A 20,769-nucleotide genomic window follows, 5' to 3' on the forward strand; every position below is an offset into this window, starting at 1 on the left:
AATCTTCACTATGTGCATAGAAGCTTTTGGAAACCTTCCCCTTGTAAGCCAGTTTTTAAGGGTGAGTTTTACTCAAGATTTATATCATTTGATATCAAAGCTAGACACCCTGTCATGAAAAGAGTGACTTATAGGGTAGATTAAAATACTAATAGGTGAGTGGAGCCGTCAAAAGATAAAATGGCTACCATCAAGTTAGTGTCGATAGAGTAGGCCGTTGTGAACGTCGGCTGTAGAAGTATGGTGGTATATTATGATCCTTAGTGAACCAATTTTTAATAATAATTTCTATCCAAAATTTATATCAAATTTCTCAACCCATATATTGTAAAAGAAATAGGGGAAATACAGAAAACAAAATTGCTCTTAAGGTGTGTTACAATATCACTTTCCTTAAGAAATTATTTGCCCCCACTAGATATGGTATGCAAGAAGGTTACAACAAATATTTCTCCAGGATACAATAGAGCCCATAAAACTTCTGTATTTAATTGCATTCTGCACAAAACGAAATTAAATCCGAAAATACCCTCAGATTTTTCTATTCTATTCAGAAACAAAGACTCAGATAATATATTAAAATACATAGAAAAGATTTTAAATTAATTAAATAATTAGAGATAATTATCCACACAACTGCTTAGATAATTTCGAAATTAAACTGCTGTTTTTAAATTTTGAAATTAAATTGCTGTACTACTGTTTTTGAATTTCGAAATTAAATTGCTGTTTTGAATTTCGAAATTAAATTGCTTATCAAACAGCGCCATCAAAGCACCACTAGCGCCCTACAGCCCACGCCACGAGCGCGTGTGTGTCCAGTGCTTTGCACCTTACTAGCATGTACTACTAATGTAGACCCAAGTTTTTTTAATAGCTTAAAGTTAGTTGAACCTTATAAATGCCAACTTTACTTTTCCTCTTTTTAATGTGAGATTCTCTTCATTCAATGCTCTTTAAAACTTTCAATTTTAAAATATTCCCAAGACACAAAATAATATTTAATAACTATTGATTTTGAAAATATTTCTACAATCCCCCAACATTTTCAAAATCAAAAAGTAACTTTTTTTGAATAAGAATAGCTTCATTGATTAACTCAAAATAACAGGTACATCTTGCTCAAGGACAAGAAGGTCCTTAATACAATCTGGTGGGTCATTGAACCACTCATTTTCCATGCACTGTTTTGAAGCCTCCCTTGCCAATACGTGAGCTATGTGGTTAGCTTCCCTTTGCACGTAAAGCATCTGCCAGTGAGAGAAAGATCGAATTTCAGTTTTAATCGCCTCAATAATATGGCCCGTTGGACTCCAATCCGTTTCATCTGATAGCACAGCCTGCACCACCACCTTTGCATCACCCACAAATTGAATCCAATCATAGCCCAATCTGTTGCAAAACCAGATGGCCTCCAAAGCAGCTATGGCCTCAGCAACTGTGGGATCTAATACTCCCAACCGAAAAGAAGACTTGGCTGCAATCATCCGACCCCTAGAGTCCCTTAGAATCATACCCATTCCCCACCAACCTTGCTGTTTGTTGATCGAAGCATCCCAGTTTGCCAATATCCAGCCCACTGGTGGTGCCTCCCATCTTATAGATCTCTGCGTATTGGATAGAATTCCACCCACCACATTAGCAGCATTGTATTCCAGAATAGCACTCAAAGTGGCCCTGATAACCTCTGCTGGAGAAGTGAACTGGCCCCCATGGACAACTTCATTGCGCCGAAGCCATATTCGCCTGGCAAGGCCCGCAAACTGAATTATTTCCTCTCGGTCACACCTTGCAAACATTTCCTCAGCTAGTTGAAAAAAAGTCCTACCACATAATGAACTTTTCTGGAAAACTCTTTCCCTTGCTCCCCAGACGTCTGCAGCTGAAGGACAATTCCAGAGAATATGTACTACCGTTTCATCTTCTAATTCACAGATCAGACACTTCGGGTTCTCAATAATATGACGCCTATAGAGGTTGGCTCTAGTCGGAAGTATTTCATTACAGGCCCTCCAAAGAAAGTTTTTCTCCACGTTTGGGATTTGCAACTTCCACAGCTTAACCCAAATGGCGCTAGACGGACCTCCACAGGAACTTTCAGCTTGATACACCCTGTCCAACTCTTTTTGAATATGGTAAGCATTGCGAACAGAGAATACCCCCTTGGCTGTACCCCTCCAGATGAGAGCATCCTCTTGTCGTGATCCACTGAGTGGTAAGGAGAGTATAAGTTGGGCCTCCTCTGGTGAGAAAATCTGATTCACCAGATTATGGTTCCACCCTCCTGTATCATCGTCCAAAAGTTCCTTCATTGTCGCTGTAGGGGCTAGAATAGACGGCTTCGATTGAACCTTGAAAGAGTGAGGTTGAGGAATCCACCTATCATGCCATATACGAATTTTTTCACCACATCCCACCTTCCAAATCAATCCTTCTCGAAGCAATCCGCAAGAACTATGTATGCTTTGCCACGCAAAAGACGGTTTTCTTCCTAGCGGGGCTTCCAAAATCGAACTCTCCTGAAAATACTTGGCTTTCAAAATCTTTGCAACAAAACTATCCGGCACTTTCCATATCCTCCAACATTGCTTAGCCAAAAGGGCCGTATTGAAGCAAGTAAAGTCTCGAAAACCCATTCCCCCGCGCTTTTTTGAGAGACCCATACGGCTCCAACTCATCCAAGCAATCCTTTTATCCTTCTCTTTGTGCCCCCACCAAAACTTTTGCATAAGTGAGTTTATCTCCGAACATAGGGATTTCGGAAGACGGAACACACTCATACAATAAGTCGGAATAGCTTGAACGACCGCCTTTAAAAGGATCTCTTTCCTAGCTTGGGACAAGAACTTTAGTTTCCAATCGTTTAATCGCTTCCTAACTCGGTCTATGATGTGGCGAAAAGCTATTGTTCTCGACTTTCCAACTAAAGCAGGGAGACCCAAATAGGTGTCATATCTTTGTGAAGCTGGAATTCCTGCAAGCTCCAACACCGAGTCTCTGTCAATAGGCCGGGTATTGTTGCTAAAAAATATTGCTGTCTTATCTTGGTTCAATTTTTGTCCCAAAGCTACTTCGTACACTCTTAAAATATTTGTCAAATTGCTCCGTTGTACAATATTTGCCCTGCAAAACAATAAGCTATCGTCGACAAAAAATAGATGGCTAACATGGGGACCTCTTATGGAAGTTGGCACCCCCGTCAGCAACCCATCGGTATTTGCCTTAGTCAACAAAGAACTCAAAGCCTAGGCACAAATTAAAAAAAGATAAGGTGAAATGGGATCTCCTTGTCGGATCCCCCAAGAAGGAGTAATATTGCCACACGACTTCCTATTCACTAAGACAGCATACTTTGTGGATGTAATACACATCATAATTAAATTAATCCATTTTATATCGAACCCCATACGCCTCATGACCGCCTCCAAAAAGCTCCATTCGACTCTGTCATAGGCCTTGCTCATATCGAGCTTGACCGACATAAAGCCCTTTTTCCCCTTCATTCCGGTGTGCATAGTATGAAGCGTTTCATATGCGGCCAATATATTGTCCGAAATCAGCCGACCCGGGATGAAAGCACTTTGTGTTAGGGAAATTATTAGGGGAAGGACCCTCTTCAATCTATTAGCCAACACCTTAGACACCAACTTATATATAACATTGCATAAACTTATTGGTCGAAATTCCGTCACACACGACGGGTTTTTGACTTTTGGAATTAGCACAATATGAGTCGAATTTAATTCATCAGGCATTTTTCCAGAATTGAGAATATCAAGAACCACGTTGCATACCTCGTCCCCCATAGTGCTCCAATGTTTTTGGAAGAAACCAGTTGTGAAACCATCCGGGCTCGGGGCCTTGAGGGGACCCATTTGCATCAATGCGGTGCTTATTTCATCTTTTGAAAATTCTTTGAGTAAATCTGTGTTCATCTCCCTTGTAACCCGTAAGCTCAAATGTTGGAGACATTGCTCCATGTCCCCTTGCTCTCCAGCAGAAAATAGTCTAGAGAAATATGTAACAAAAGCCATTTCCACCTTCTCTGTATTATTCCACTCCTGCCCCGTTTCATCCAGGATTTCTCCTATAAAATTTTTCCTCTTTCTTGCATTAGCACATTCATGATAGAAACGTGTGTTCTTGTCCCTATTTTTAAGCCACGTGACTTTTGCTCTTTGACTCCATCTGATATCTTCTTGGTCAGTCAAAAGTTGTAGCTCCTTCATTATCTTCTTTGCCTCCAAAACCGAAGCTGCCCCTTCATTCCCTTGAATATTCAACAATTCCTTTTTGAGTCGGTTTATAGTGCTTAGAGGATTACGCCGGTTCTGCTGCCATTGCAGAAATTTTTTTTTGCAACATTGAAGTTTCACCGCCAGATTTTCCCACGGGCCGTCCTGCCTTGGAGCTTCTTCCTAAGAGTTTTTAACCACTGCACCATACTCCTCTTCAAGAGCCCAACTAGCTTCATATCTGAAAATTGGAACCTTGTTTCTCCTCCCAATTTCTCCTTTTAGACACAAAAAGACAGGTAGATGATCCGATCCCAAAGCAAACTCCACCCGTAATTCAGCATTGGGAAATAGGTCCCTCCATTCATGATTTGCTACCCCTCTGTCGAGCCGTTCTTTTATAAAATCCTCCTCCTCCCTACCATTGTTCCAGGTATATTTAGGCCCCAAGAAACCTAAATCCGTTAAGTCGCATTCCTCCAAAGCCTGCTGGAAATCCCACATCAGCCTCCTGCTCCTTGTATTCCCACCCCATTTCTCCGATGGGAACAATATTTCATTAAAGTCCCCAATACATACCCAAGGTAAGGGTGAAAATCGTGCCAAGATTTTTAGCAAACACCACGATTCATGTCGTTTGCCCATTTCGGGATGACCATAGAAACCGGTGAATTTCCATGGCACATGATTTGGTTGGTCTCGAATCACACCATTTATATGATACTGGCTAAAATTTTGAATTTCGACATTAATCTCCTCACTCCAAAACAACGCCAATCCCCCACTCCTTCCAATACTATCCACAACAAATAATCCATTATAACCAAGTGTACATCGGATTTGCTCCATTTTTGTTTGACGGAGCTTGGTTTCCATAAGGAACACCAAACTGGGTCTCTTCTGCTTCACCAAACGGCTCAGGGCTTTAACTGCTCGGGGGTTCCCAAGCCCCCGGCAGTTCCAACTAAGAATCATCATATCGGTCGGCGGGGCTATCCCGCAGCCTCCGCCACTCCCGATCCTGAAATAGTTGTTGCATTTTCACTGATTTTTCGTCCCTTTTCAGCCAAGCGACCTTCTCCCCTATATCCCTTTCTCTTTTTAGAAGCTGGAACCTCATCTTCTTCCCCATATTTTCTTTTCCACGCTACCAGTGCCTGTTCCGGATGACGGGTTGCTTCTTGGGCCGCTTTAACTGTCCGGGCCACGTCTGCAATTATTGGGCCCGGATATGAGGATCCTCCTGGGCTGTACTTCAAACCCATCTTCGCTTGTTTTTTTTTCCTTTGGCTAAAAGGCCTCCTTTAATATCCTTGACCGCGTGTGAGTCAATATCTCCGCCAGAATTTTGAGATTCCCCCTCCAGCTCATCATTGTTGCTCAAAAAGGAAGTATTTTTTGGTGACACCCATGCTTCGCACCCTCCTTTAATTCCATGATTCCCTTCTTTTGATTCCAAATCAATTCCAGGATTTCCTCCCCCAAATCCAGCCGTATCTGTCATATCCCCCAAATGGCGGGATCCTTTATAGAGTCCTTGATCAGCGCCGCTAACTCTGCTACCAGTCTTGGCGAAATTTTCCTGTTGGCAATATGGCGTCTCCTCCCCTGACTCCTCCGTCCCCCTGGGTGTCCCCGGTTTAGAGCTCAAAGAATCATGATTTCTCATACTTGCATGGACCGACCACGCCTGTCCCGGTTTGAAGCTCTGCCTTTCTGTGTTTTTTTCATTTCGTCGAGTTGGAGAAGACACCCTCAATCCCTGGCCAATTTTGCCGGCTCCGTATTTCGCATATTACTCTTCTTCGGGCACCCCCCCCCCATGTCGGATGACTCCGCAATGGAAGCAATACTTTGGGAGCCTTTCATATTGGAAGGCAATCCATGTTAATTTCCCTTCCAGCTTCAATTTACGTCCCCTGGAAAGAGGTTTTGACAAATCTAAAGAGATTTTAACTCTTAAGTATTCCCCCCAACCGATCCCTTCCGCATCCGTATCAACCTCTTCCACTTCTCCGACAATAGCCCCTATTTTCTTTCCCACTTCCCTGTTCATACAGACCAATGGTAGGTGAAACATTTGTATCCAAAATGACGCTCTATTGAAAGCTATTTTTGAAGGCGCTAAAAGGCCATCAAAATCTTCCACCAAAAATAGATCACCTTCGAAGACCCAGGGTCTACCCTTAAGAACCTTCTCTTTATCTCGAGTATTTTCAAACTCAATAAGAAAGAGATTTTCACCCAGCACTTTGAATATTAAAGACTCCAGAGGTCTCCACCATTTCATCAGGGCATTCTTGAGGGTCTCCATGCTCACATATCTATCTACAAATAATTTCCCAACTACACATAGTTTGCCTCTGGTTGCTGCCTTATGCACCTCCTCCGTGAAGACTTCAACCTCCACATCTTCTTCTTCGAGCAACGGATGACAAGGCCATGGATTTGGCATGTCTTCCGCCATCTCTTCAATCTGGAAATTCTGGTTAACACGTTCACAATCCTCCCTAAATCTTCAAGAGATAAGGGAAACAAATCCTTCTCCCCTAGGTGTGAAGCCTAGTGAGAAAACACTGAACTGTCTTAAAAACAATTCTCGGCTAAGAAATCAATTCCTTCTGCCCTAGATTTGAGATTTCTAGGGAGAAAATTAACATACACTAAGCACAAAATTGTTCTCGTGGCAAAACCGTCTACCAAAAAAATAGTCCAAGACAATCCTCTTCCACCTTCTCCCTAACAGATTACAGACAAATAGTAAGCGCCACCGCAAAGGCTACACCAACCATTGTCCCCATTAGGTTCTTCGAAGGCTTAGGAGACTTTTTCAGACATAGCTTTTGAGATACTTGCCTTCGTTTTTCATTGTAAGTGAAGCCCAAAAAGTAACTTGAATAGAATAGGAAAACTCATTCATAAATGAAGGTGTCTTGAGGACTTGAACCTTCACTTAGTGTGTAATACCTTGAAAATAAATTAAGGCTAAGTACATTCTAATTATGATGTTAGTGTTGGTTCTCATTTGGTTAAGTGTAGGACCTTCGACTTTTAAGAATTTACTGTTGCACCGAACGATCAACTGAGGTGCCAATGCTTGTAGTACTGAAGAATCAGCTTATACATGGTAACCAATGAGTATGGTATTAATTACGGTGTGAAGGTTAAGGGATAATTCCTAAAGGATGAGAAAGCATTGGAAACATTGTCTTAAGAGGGAATCTTGGATTTTTGAATCCCGAGCGCTCGTTCCTTTTCAGAGATTCTCCTGCAACGCCTGAAAAGCATTTTTGGATTGTTGTGAATAGTACACGAGCACTCGACTCTGTAGTACAACGAGCGCTTGATCCTTTCCTGATATTTTTCATTTTTCCCTCAGCCTCTTCCCCCACAAATACCTCACCCCCAATTCATTCCTAAGCCCATTTTTCGCCCCAGAAGTGCTGCTTGAGTGTTGTGTGAGCTTTTGAGTGTTTCCTTGGTGTTCTTGGAGGAGAAGGAAAGATTTCTTGGAGGTTTCGCTTCAAGGAGGTAATCTTCTAAGCTTAGCTTGTTTCTTACTTAGTTGTTATGCTTTTCATAATTAGCTTAGTTGTTGGTTTGAGCTTCTAGTTAGGTTTTTGTCTTTGATCTTGATTTAAGCTTGGTTTAGCATTTCCTTTCCGTTAGACTTATTTTTTTTATGCATGGAGACGTTGTTTTGGGTTAGGAAGTGTTAGAAACCCCTTTTGTAGCCTTAGGACCAGTTGAGGAAGGTCGGGAGAGCATTGGACCAAATGAGGTTTTACCTGAACTTCTCTGGTCGAGCGCTCGCCCTAGGGGCCGAGCACTCACCCAGTGACGTTCCAAGGAACGTTGTTTTGGCCCGATGTTCTACCACCCTTGTTTTATGTTATAGGTTTGTTTTAGCTCGAGTTTAGAACTAATGATAGATCTTTTCTCAGTATTCGAGGTTATGGAGCTTCAATGGGATTTTATGGAGGAGCCTTACAACCTAGGTGAGTACAAACTCACATGGAGATACTTATTGTTACTTTTCCCGCATTGCACGTGTAACGACCTAGATTTTAAAACTCTTATTTAAATAATATTAAATAGATTAAAAGAATAATAGATAAATTAGAACAATGATATGTGTATTAACAATATTAAATAACTATTTAGTGTTAAAGGTATATTACACTGATTTTTGACATCTTTTGTATATCACTTCAATTCTAAAATTTAGCTTCACTAATATGTTTATGGGCATAATTAAACCCAATTTAGTAAATAAATTATTTATATTGGTGTTTAGTGAAGTCAGAAATTAATTTGAAGCTTTTTAGTTTTTAGCCTAAGAAATAGTGTCTTAATTTTGATACTGTCTAACGAAATTAAAACTGCTAAAGAAAGATACCAAGGCTGGCTACCTTTGTTGAAAGCTTAAAGTCTTCTAGTAATAAGGGTTATGGGAAATATCATGATAATAATAATTTAATAAGGCAAGTGGCCAAGTGGAAATGCAAGTAGTTAAAGTCTAAATTGAATCGGAAACTTTGTACAGGCCAAAAATAGACTCAAGCGAACTCGGATGAAGTCAAATCAAAGATAAAAAAAAACATTTGTCTTAGAGTCCTTTATCTACACTCAAAATTTCATGTGAATCGGTGTGAGTTTGGACATCGAAAAATGGATCAGGATATACTGCCCCCATTTTGGACGAAAATGCTAATTGGTATAGATCATGAAATATGGACTAGGTTCATTCTTTTGGTTAAATACATCTCAAGATCAAAAGTGAAAAAATAAATCCTAGCCATTCATTCTCTTATAAATAGAAGCCTAAGTTAAGTCACTTTCACTTGAGCTTTCTTATAAGTACCAAAGTATTCATATTTTAGCCCTAAACTTATATTCGTTAATTCCTTAGTTTTGTTAGTTTGTGCTATTTTACTTTCTTTTTGTATTTTCTTTGTTTTATAGGTTTTTGGAAGAAAAGAAAGCATTCCTGGAAGTATCGGGCTTAAAGGACAAAATTGGAAAAAAGCTAGAAGATTTGAAACAAGCAAAAGCATTCTGGTGGTAGGATCGATTGTAGGGGACCTGCGATCGAGTGCACTTCCAAAAAGGTCCAGACATGAAGAGCAAGATGTGCGCTCGTGCGAACAAGAGAAGACTCGATCGCATTGCAATCGAGTGCAGAAGACATATGATTGATCACAGAGGTGCGATTGAGCGCACACGGGATCCGATCACTGGAGAATTCCAGAAGCTGCGGCCAGACTTCCTTTGCTTTCCATAGTAGGGTTTTTCTAATCCTAGTTGCATTAGGACTAAACCATACGATTTTACTAGAGTTTCTAGATTTTCTAGAGTATTCCTAAGCCTATAAATAAAACCTCTAAACCTTTAGAATATGAATCCTTGAATAGACACAACTTTGGGAGAGGAATTTGGAGGCTACTTCTAGGAGCGATTTTCGGTTCTTTCTTTCCCCTTTCTTTTAAGTTTTATTTTAATTATGTGTAACTAACTCTTTAGAAGGGTTAGATTGAAGCCTGATGTGGTATTTTTGTGACAAAAAATATCAATTATAAAATTACCACTCGCAATAGGACGAATCCTGTAGGATATGGCTATATTGAGGGTGTCAAATCTCAAGCACTACATGGGTTCTATTATCAAAATTTGGAAGATTAAAATTAACTTAATTCAAAAGAGATTTGATTTGTTTGTGTCAATTCAAAGTGCATGAAATAAACGAAAAGAAAGAGAGTAAATATATGAGAGAGAGAGAGTAGGGTATTGACTTCATCTCTATCCGCACAACAATAGCTAATCATAATTAATCCCAGAAATTCATTCTATGCATGTTATAAATAAACAAAAAAACTACCTTATTTAAGAATAAGCATAATCTATCTTCGGTTAGCACGGATTGTCCACATAACCACTAAGATGAGATACGACCCGTCTTCCCTAGGTATAAATTATCAAATTTTTTAACAGGATACATACAATCAATAAATAAGTGTAACCCATCTTCGATTGGCACATACTGTCTACCTAAATTACACTAAATTAGGGTGTAGTACAATCCGTCTTCCCTAGGCATGGCCTATCAAATCCTAATGATCATATGTCAGATAAACTCATTGTATAACCATCATCTTCATAATCACAGAAAACAAGAATGATTTGAGATCAACAAAAGTAAAATACTTTCTAAGACAAGAGAAGAATTTCACAAATATTGATTTTTGAATTTAAGAATAATTGCATTTAATAATTAAGAACAGAATTAAAAGGTGGCAATTCTCATAGTTATACAATCAACATGCATAAATTGAAAATCTAGAAATTAAATACAATCAAACCATTGTGCTTGGATAGGGTTACATCAACACCCCACGAAGGGGTTTAGCCGCTCATGATCTTCTAAGCTCTAAAGACAATTTTCTGATTTCTAGCTCTAGGAAGCGATGTCCCCTTTTTCTCAATGCTTAGATGTCTATTTATAAGGATAAGGAGAACCCTAGAAGCCCTAAGAATCCCCAAAAAAATCGTAAATCAGTCTCCTAGTCAGATTGGGAGACCTAAAAAAACTTTCCTTCTATATTTCGGACTCCTTTTTGTCTCTGCCGCCCGTGTGCGCTCGAGCGCATTGTAGCTGCGCTCGAGCGTACTGTAGCTACAGTAATGTGCTACAGTACTTGAAATGTATTTTGAGCCCAAAATCAATGATTTTCTTATATCTTTATTAAACACCTGAAAACACAAAAACAAAATAAAATCAAACAAATAACAATGCTAAGGAATTAACATATGCAAATTAAGAGGCTTGAATTTGCAACATTCGGCGCTTATGAATGCCCTAATTATGTTTATTTAATATTTCAATATTGGCGCCTTTATGATAATCATATTGTGTTGCTTAACTTGATCAATCACGTTTTCTTGAATTCCTCATATGTGTTTGTCTGATCAACATATGCATGTGGTATGGACTAATTAATTAAATCAATTCGGATGATCGAATCCTGGGTTTAATAAGAGTAACAAAAGAAATCCACATCGGGTTCTTGGGTTAATCAACATGGGAAACTGAGAGTAGACACCCATGCCCTAGGCCTCATGTGTTTGTCGATTTCCATAGATTCATACTGTCTTAAAGAACAACTTAGTAGACACCCATGTTAAATTCTTTAAGAAAGAAAAGAATTAGATTAGACAACCATGCCTAATTCGTTGCTTAGGAAAATCAATAGCTTAAGGAGTAGACACCCATACCCTTAGGTTGTCAAATATTAGGTATTCATAATATGATTGGATCATTGGCATATTGTTATATTATCTAAGTGTGATTAATGGTGGATATCAATGCCTTACCTTTTATTTATCTTTTTATCTTTTCATAATATCAATATCGTGACAATTTTCATATTTTAATTAATTCTATATAAAATTAACAATCTCCGTGGGATCGATCTTGTACTTGCTGCACTATATTATTGTTTTGATCTTGTGTACTTGCGAGTTAAAACGTACTAAATATTATCTATTAATTCAGGTAGTATTTGGCACAACAAGTTTTTGGTGCCGTTGCCGGGGATAGCTTGGAATTTTTTTTCCTTTAATTAATTAATTTATTTTTAAAATTTTTCTTTTTTTCTAGTTTTTTTCGTAGTTCCTGTCCTGCCTCTAGAGGTGCGCTCGAGCGCCCAACCAGGGCGATCGAGCGCACCAGTGTGATCAAGCGCACCTCACGGTGCGATCGATCGCACATCCGAACAGCAACACAGTTACTGTACTAATTATAGATCTGATTTTTTTTTTCTTTTCATGCAGGGTCAGTTGAGTCTGCATCTTCGTAAGTTTTAATTTTAATTTTGTTTTTATTTTAACCTTTTGCTATTTTATTTTCACACATATGGAGCGGCATTTCGACACCCCGTAGACTATGTTCATTTTGCCATGACCCTTATCATCATGTTAGAGAATGTCCTACAATGAGACAAATTTCTAACAAATTTTATGGGCACATGAACACATCGTTCTCTAGACCGGGGAACAACCGCTATTTTGATTCCTGTAACCCATCATGGAGCTAACAGTCTAATCTCTCATGGCAAGCTCAAGCTCCCAGAATTCATGCTCCACAATCTCATGGATTGCAATATCACTCATATCAGCAATTCTATGATCATGCATATTCCTCTCAATCAGCTTCACAACAGCAATATCAAGCTGAACCACCTCCTCTTAAGTTTTTTGAAGAGACGTTAGATATGATGAATACATTGATTAAGACTACACAACAAGCATTTGAGGAGATGAAGACCTACCTCAAACCGCAAGGTAATAGTCTCAAAGAAGAAGAAGCATACCAAGAGGAGCCATCTTCCACCGATTGGCCTCCACAATGCCAAGAAGAGTAGCCGTCTCCACAATTATATGGTCAATCATATTCTTGTCTTAGCTCCAGTTTGAGACAATTCATTTTCAAGATAGTAGTTCGTGAAGAGGAACCATCTCCCATGTATGATCATTCAGATTTTTCTAATGGACACTACATGGAGGATGAGGAGACTGACTATCATGAGCAAGCTGTCGAAAATCAAGTGGAAGAGGGGAATGAGGAGCAAACCAAAGTTCCACAGGAGCCACATCAGGAAAAAGAAGAGCGCACTGAGATTTCTTCAACATTAGCTCTTATTCCTAAAACACCAAGAGGCCAGGAGAGAAGTCTATTAGAGTTACCACATGAACAAATTGAGGACATCAAGATAGACAAGCTCCCTGAGTTTTCTTCTTACTTTATTCAAGTTCATGATTCCCCTCCGGATGAGAAACTGTTTGAGAAAACTCAAAGTGGTCCTCCCCAATCTATAAACATTTGGAAGCATCTTGCAATAGGAAGAATTCATTCCCTTTGGTGCAAGAGAAGAAAAGACTGGTGCTTCAAGTTTAAAGTGCCACAATTTGGCTGAAGACGTTAAACTTAGCGCTCATGGGAGGCACCCCACAACATATCCTTTTTATTTTCTTTGTTTATTTTATTTTATTTTGTTTTCCTTTGTTACTCTAGTGTTTTATTTTTCAAGAACAAGTGTGCTTGCATTCAAGTTTGGGGGTGTGCTATGAGCCATGCTATTCCAAACAGTTTCGTCCATCTCTCGGATAAGATCTTTCTATGTTATACACACATTGGGACAATGTGTAATTTAAGTTTGGGGGTATGGGAGACACACTTACACACACTTTGTTCCTATATTTATATTTTTGATTATAATATATATATATACTCATGTTTGTCTTAAAATTTTGGTTTATCTGAAAAATTGTGATTTGATTTCATCAGTGAACTTAAAATTTTGAACACATGATCTGATAAATGAGTTTTTTAGTTGGTTACTTGCTTAGGACAGTTGAGAATTCACATGTTTGATATGATCTTACATAAGCACATTAGCACATAATTTGTGGTGTATGACATGAAAGTCTGGTGTGTGTGTTTCTATGTCTTGGGTGAAACTGGATGATCTATTAGATGGATACTTTGGCATATATTTATGTGAAAAAAAAAAATTGATCATTGATAAGGTTTTCACTAAGTAACTGGACCTCCTGCCTCATTAAGCATTGAGTGTTCACGTCAAAAGGTGAAGAATTTTGATTTGGTTAATGTCATAGTTAATTTGGTTTCGTAGCCTTTTTGACTCTAGTTAGTAAGTCCTTAGGGGTGTTTTACACCTAATGCCCTAAAACCATCTGGTTTGGGAGTCATTGGACTAACACTCATTACATATATCAATTAGAAAGCTTAAGGGAACAAAGACATGCATAGCATGACTAAAAAAAAGAGAAGAAAAAGAAAATTATGCCATAGTTATTCATTCTAATGAAGATTTCAGTGAACTTTGAGATATTGAGACATTGCACATTGGAAATAACTGGAAGCTTCATATTTGTGTGCTAGTCCACTTTACACTGTTTCGAACGTGTGATGCCTTGCTTGTCTTTTGTAAGTAATTAGACTTTAAAATTTCAATTCATTGAGAAGATGGGTTTGTCTTTTTAAGCTTGCTAATGAATGAAAATCATAATTTTGAGTGACACTTGAGTTTTGGATAACATGAATTTGTGCATAATGTTTGTGGGTAACATTCTTGGAAAACCCTCACGAGACTTCATTCGTCCTCTAGGGAATTCTTAGGGGTTTAAAAGGCTTGTTGCATATGCTAAATGCAATCGTACATCTCACGAAAGATGGATTTATCTTTTTGCATTCCATTTTTCATTTTGTTTTTAATTTTGTATTGCTAAGGGACTAGCAATATGTAAGTTTGGGGGTGTGATAAATACCAAAATATTCATATTTTAGCCCTTAACTTATATTTGTTAATTCCTTAGTTTTGTTAGTTTGTGTTATTTTCCTTCCTTTTTATATTTTCTTTGTTTTATAGGTTTTTGGAAGAAAAGAAAGCATTCCTAGAAGTATCGGGCTTAAAGGACAAAATTGGAAAAAAGCTAAAAGATTTGAAACAAGCAAAAGCATTCTGGTAGTGAATCGATCGTAGGGGACCTGCGATCGAGCACACTTCCAGAGAGGTCCAGACGTGAAGAGCAAGGCGTGCGCTCGTGCGCATAAGAGAAGACTTGATTGCATTGCGATCGAGAGTAGAAGACATACGATTGATCGTAGAGGTGCGATCGAGTGCACACGAGTTGCGATCCAGCGCACCCGTGGCTGGAGAATTCCAGAAGCTATGGCCAGACTTCCTTTGCTTTCCATATTAGGGTTTTTCTAATTCTAGTTGCACTAGGGCTAAACCTTACGATTTTACTAGGGTTTCTAGGTTTTCTAGAGTATTCATAAGCCTATAAATAAGACCTTTAAACCTTTAGAATAAGAATCATTGAATAGACACAACTTTGGGAGGTGAATTTGGAGGCTATTTCTAGGAGCGGTTTTCGGTTCTTTCTTTCCCTTTTCTTTTAAATTTTAATTATGTGTAACTAACTCTTTAGGAGGGCTAGATTGAAGCCCTAATTATGTTTATTTAATATTGTATTGCTTAACTTGATTAATTCCTGTTTTCTTGAATTCCTAATATGTGTTTGTCTGATCAATATATACATGTGGTATGGACTAGTTAATTAAATCAATTTGGGTGATCGAGTCCTAAGTTAAATAAGAGTAACAAAAAAAATTCACATCGGGTTCTTAGGTTAATCAACATGGGGAACCGGGAGTAGACACCCATGCCCTAGGCCTCATGCGTTTGTCGATTTTCACAGATTTATGCTTTCTTAAAGAACAACTTAGTAGACACCTATGCTAAATCCTTTAAGAAAGAAAAGAATTAGAGTAAACACCCATGCCTAATTCGTTGCTTAGGGAAATCAATAGCTTAAGGAGTAAACACTCATACCCTTAGGTTAGCAAACATTAGGTATTCATAATATGATTGGATCATTATCATATTGTTATATTATCTAAGTATGATTAGTGGTAAATATCAATGACCTACCTTTTATTTATCTTTTTATCTTTTTGTCTCTCCGTTGAATTGATCTCGTACTTGCTGCACTATACTATTGTTTTGATCTTGTGCACTTGCGAGTTAAAACGTACTAAATATTATCTATTAATTTATGTAGTATTTGGCACAACACTTTTCGTTTACAATCTTAGAACAAGTAAAATTGTTTGCTCCTCCTTTCATTCTATTTCTTAGTTCTAAACCAAAAACCATATGGCCTAAGATCTTTCTTGTAGTGTTCAAGTGTTCTTATTTTTCTAAACTACTACCTAGAGAAGATTTGGTGGAGCTTTACTTCTAAAAAATTATCGGGTAAGAGTTTCTTGTATAAATATCATGATTTATTGTTTGTATCATTTGTTCTCATTTTTTTTTATTTAAATTTTGATTCATACTTTGGTAGGTACGGACCATTGGTCTCATTTCCGAAATACGAGTCATGCTTTATATATATATTATTTATATGATAATACTAGTTTGTATTTAGTGGTACTGGCCGTTAGCCTCGTCACTAGAAACAAATTTAGACATAAAGTTATTTATAAGTGACTATCTCGGATTAATATAATAAAATGAGTAAGTAAAGATGAAGTGACGAATAATAAATAAATATAAAAAGATGAGGGTCTTTAAACAATGATATTATTTGAGAATGAACTAATATGTATATATTGTTTGAATGTATGTATTTATATGCAGAAGTGGAGCAGAATTTTACATTAAGGAGTGTAAGTATGGATATACTTACTGAGTATTAGCTTTGTTTTATTGTTATAGGAGTTTTTATTTTGTCTTATTAATATAATTTTGCAATACAACTGCTGCATAATGTGTCTAATAAAATGGGCTGATAAGATAGCCACCTTAAGAATAAGCTGGGTGGATTGCCGCGAGGAACTGTTGGTATCTCAGTGGACGGGGGTATATAACCGTCCAACGAACCTATTATATAACTAAGCTGGGGCGGTGTAGTTACCAGCACCAAATAGGTAAATCTCTAAAGTGTGAGGGGGCATAACGGACATAAGCGGGCTGAGAGCTCATGACGAGAGGTCTGAAGAAAGATTATCATAAAACATAAACTAATGTCATCAAGCTGCATTCGCAACTCATTCATTATATATATATATAGCCCTAAATCTTACTTTTTTTCAAAACAGTCTTTCTAGTCTTTATCTCTAGGAAAATAGATTACTCACTTGTTTGTTTATGTAAACATGATAATGTCATCTTTATATAGACCTTGATGCAGGAATAGAAAGTGAGGATGATGGTCCCTTTACTGGTTTTGATGGTTGATAGACCATCTGCTGCAAGATTGATGCTTACTCTATGGAGCAAGTCTCATTTATGTTAATCTCTTTTATTACGTGTGGTGATGTGTGTGAACTTGATAAATATTACTATATTAATTTGGTGCCGTCTGTGGCATATATTTAGTACACCCAGTGTGTACATATGTTGTAATGAAAACCAAATTTCTATTTTGTTAAATAATATATCACCTCGAGATATTTCAGTCAGCTCAATTGTGTTGTGCAAGTTATTCCTAGGTCATAGAAAAAGAAAAAGAAAATATACATACTCCGCTGTAAGATTGTATTTCTAAAGTTGCAGCGTCAAGACTTCGATATTTGCTAGATCAAATATCGGGGCGTTATAGCACACTTATTTTATATATATATCAAACATGTATATTTACAACTTTCTTGAAATACATTTTGGAACCACTTTGAACTCTCTTCTGCGAAAATGTATGTTGATTAACAAGATAATGATGAGACTTGTAAAAGCATGCATGTAAAAGACGGATAAAATAAATTGCATCGTATGACATGGTACACTGGTACATATGAGATAATGGCCACAGGCTTATTATACAGGTTAACTTTTATGGTCAAATGTGTGTGTGTGGACCTTGGATTTATTGGTTATTCTTGACTGGTATGCAGCCATTGCCTAATGGTTAGTCAATACAGGACGGACATCATTAGTAGCGTTGGCTACCCAATGTCGAACTTAGTCGGGCTGCTAGTGATGGAGTAGCGTACAATATTCGGGGCATCGGTATTGTATTACAGGTCCCTCGGGATAGCGCTAACCCTACTGAGAATGGGTACTATCTCGGGTAGACCATACTGTTGAATTATGACATGATTTTCATATTATAGCATATACTATATCTATATTGCATATATGATAAACTGTCACCTCATAATGCTACATATGCTTTATAAACAACTGAGTTCACCATTTAATGACGGGTACGTCATGTGCGTTTATACTCACTAAGTCGTCAGACTTACCCTTGTATTATTTTCCTTTTTTCTTCATATGTACAACTATATTGTTATAGATAGTTTAGCAGAAGATAGATACCACGAATCATCCGGTTATTGTTGAGGATTCAAATCTGGAAGATGCTTGAAGACTTATTGTAAGCGTAGGCGGGTACTCATGGTAACTAGTACTTTTGAGTTATGTTGTAGACTTAAGAGCTATCATGCATGCTTGCATATTAAGGTATAGCATGGATCCCTTGTAAAGATGACATGTATAGTGTGATTTTAGCTATTTTGATGATCCGTGGTAGATGCTTTGGTTGTATTAACTAATGTTTATAGAATTTTAATATTTTCGCTGCTTAGTATCCTCTCTTTTCGAGGAGTAGAGATCTCTGAGTTTTGTTCCTCATAGAATAAGACTAGGAGATGAATCGTGGAGTCAATTACTAGTTAATTAATTTCCGGGGCGTTAGATAGTGATAGTATATCAAAGCTAATCAGAATAACATGGTAGATAAACTTTGAACCAGTTATCCTATTTGAGTAACCGGACATATCTCACATATGCCTTTTCTTCTCTTTGGGTATTTCTTTTTAAGCCGATACGTGGTTTGGCCTTGTGTGTATATCCTAGTTTCACGAGCGCTCTAGAAACAAAATCTCAGTCTCATAGAAGGCAGCACCACATCTGGTACTCATATAGGTAGGCTCATTAGAAGTGCCTTGTAACAAATACACTTCAACAAAACTATGTTATAAGCCTATTAAGCGCATAACACACAACCTCAACTATAGCATTACAAGTTTTGAGCACCCTTACCTTGGGATGTTTTATTAGTTTAAAAACTAATACAATATGTCGTGCTTGCAATCACTACATATAGTTTACTTTAGCTTATTGAACTCAAGATCTTGATATTTCAAGTGTTGAGTTGAGTTTCCACTATTGGTGATCTAATGGCTTTAATCCCATCCCCTTTGATGTTTTTACACCAAATCCCTTGCAAGTCTTTTAGTCAATGGATCTGATCTACCAAATTTTAAACAGATCTCACAAAATCAATGGTAATTACTCCATCAGTGAGTAATTGCCTTACATAACTATCCCTGAAACCAATATGCCTTGATATGCCATTATAGATAGGACTATAAGCCTGTGACAGAGTAGCTTGACTATCATAATGTAAAGACACTGGAGACATAGGTTTTGGCCATAAAGGAATTTCCATTAATAAATTCATCAACCATTCAACTTCTTTGCTACAAGAAGCCAATGCCACAAACTCAGCCGCCATGGTAGAGTCTGTAATAAGGGCCTGTTTCTTAGAACCCCAGAAGATAACTCCTCCACCAAGGGTGAAAATCCACTCACTGATTGATTTGTGATCATCATTATCCGTGATCCAACTAATATCTGTATATCCTTCCAACACTGTAGGATATCCGCTATACAAAATACCATAATCCATGGTCTTTTTCAAATATTTAAGAATCTTGTGTACATCAATCCAATGAATATGACTAGGGTTACTAGTATATCTACTCATTTTACCCACTGCATATACAATGTCAGGTCTAGTGCATGTCATTGCATAGATCAAACAACCTATAACTCTAGCATATTTCAATTGATCTACAGCTCTACCAGTATTATGATACAATTTCATGCTAACATCAAAAGGTGAAGTCACAATTTTGCAATCAAATTTATTAAACCTTTCAAGAACCTTTTCAATATAATGAGACTGATTAAGAACTAATCTATTCTCATTTCTAACAATTCTAATACCAAGAATTACATTAGTAATACCCAAGTCTTTCATGTCAAAGCTGGAAGACAAGAGTTTTTTAGTATTTTCAGTGCTTTCAAAATCAGTTCCAAAAATCAACATGTCATCAACATATAAACATATAATGACTCCTTGGTTTTTATGAAACTTGCTATATATGCACTTGTTAGAATAATGGATTTAAATTCATTTACAATCACAGCTTTATCAAATTTTTCATGCCACTGTTTGGAAGCTTGTTTAAGACCATAGAGGGATTTAATCAATTTACAAACTTTTTGTTCATGATTAGGCAAAACAAATCCCTCGGGTTGATGCATATAAATCTCTACTTCAAGCTCACCATTTAAAAACATAGTTTTAACATCCATTTGATGAATTTCGAAATTATAAATGGATGCTAATGCAATCAAATTTCTAATGGTAGCAATCCTAGAAACAGGAGCATAAGTGTCAAAATAATCTAAACCTTCTTTTTGTTTAAAACCTTTAGCTACTAACCTTGCTTTGAATTTTTCTATGGTTCCATTTACCTTCAATTTCCTTTTTAAAATCCATTTACAGCCAATAGGAATGGAACATGAGGGTAGGTCTACTAAAATTCACGTGTTATTTCCTATTACAAAATCCATCTCATCATTTATTGCTTCTTTCCAAAATGCAGAATCTTGAGATTTCATAGCCTCTTCATACGTCAAAGGATCTGAATCTATATCAGGTGAGATCATCTTTTGTTTACAAGATGAATCTCTAGATTCTTCAACCAAATATACAATGAAATCTGGTCCAAAAGATTTTTTTTTCTCATTATTTTACCCCTCATGATTTCAGAACGTTCACTTGGCTCACCAGATTCATTGTTATTTCTAATTAGGTTCCACCATCTTATCATTAATCGATAGAATTGATGTGAACCTATTTTCATAAAATT

General features: G+C 37.4%; 2 protein-coding genes across 2 annotated transcripts in view; both read right to left on the reverse strand.

The window, feature by feature from the left end:
* Nucleotides 1-1,094: 1,094 nt before the first annotated feature.
* Nucleotides 1,095-5,213, reverse strand: LOC132181841 (uncharacterized). Its single transcript, XM_059595071.1, has 3 exons — nt 4,434-5,213; nt 3,403-4,334; nt 1,095-3,123 (listed from the first exon to the last, which is right to left on the reverse strand). The coding sequence occupies exons 1-3, from the start codon at nt 5,211-5,213 to the stop codon at nt 1,095-1,097; spliced, it is 3,741 nt and encodes a 1,246-aa protein (XP_059451054.1).
* Nucleotides 5,214-6,030: 817 nt separating this feature from the next.
* LOC132181842 (exocyst complex component SEC6-like) overlaps nt 6,031-20,769 on the reverse strand; it is a 52,114-nt gene continuing 37,375 nt past the window's right edge. Inside the window, exons 15-16 of the mRNA XM_059595072.1 lie at nt 10,954-10,985; nt 6,031-6,751 (exon numbers count right to left, since the gene is read on the reverse strand). Coding sequence (XP_059451055.1) covers nt 6,031-6,751; nt 10,954-10,985 — 753 coding nt within the window. The remainder of the gene's footprint in view (nt 6,752-10,953; nt 10,986-20,769) is intronic.

This window comes from Corylus avellana, chromosome ca5 (genome assembly GCF_901000735.1).
Source record: "Corylus avellana chromosome ca5, CavTom2PMs-1.0".
NCBI lineage: Eukaryota > Viridiplantae > Streptophyta > Magnoliopsida > Fagales > Betulaceae > Corylus > Corylus avellana.

What these genes read in the sequence shown, in the direction of transcription:
- LOC132181841 (XM_059595071.1), bottom strand. Translation starts at nt 5,213, where the DNA reads ATGATGATTCTTAGTTGGAACTGCCGGGGGCTTGGGAACCCCCGAGCA. An exon ending in AAGAGGAGTATGGTGCAGTG is followed by an intron (nt 4,335 to 4,433) that starts GTTAAAAACTCT and finishes CTGCAATGGCAG; the next exon opens with CAGAACCGGCGTAATCCTCT. An exon ending in GCGGTCATGAGGCGTATGGG is followed by an intron (nt 3,124 to 3,402) that starts GTTCGATATAAA and finishes ATTGTTTTGCAG; the next exon opens with GGCAAATATTGTACAACGGA.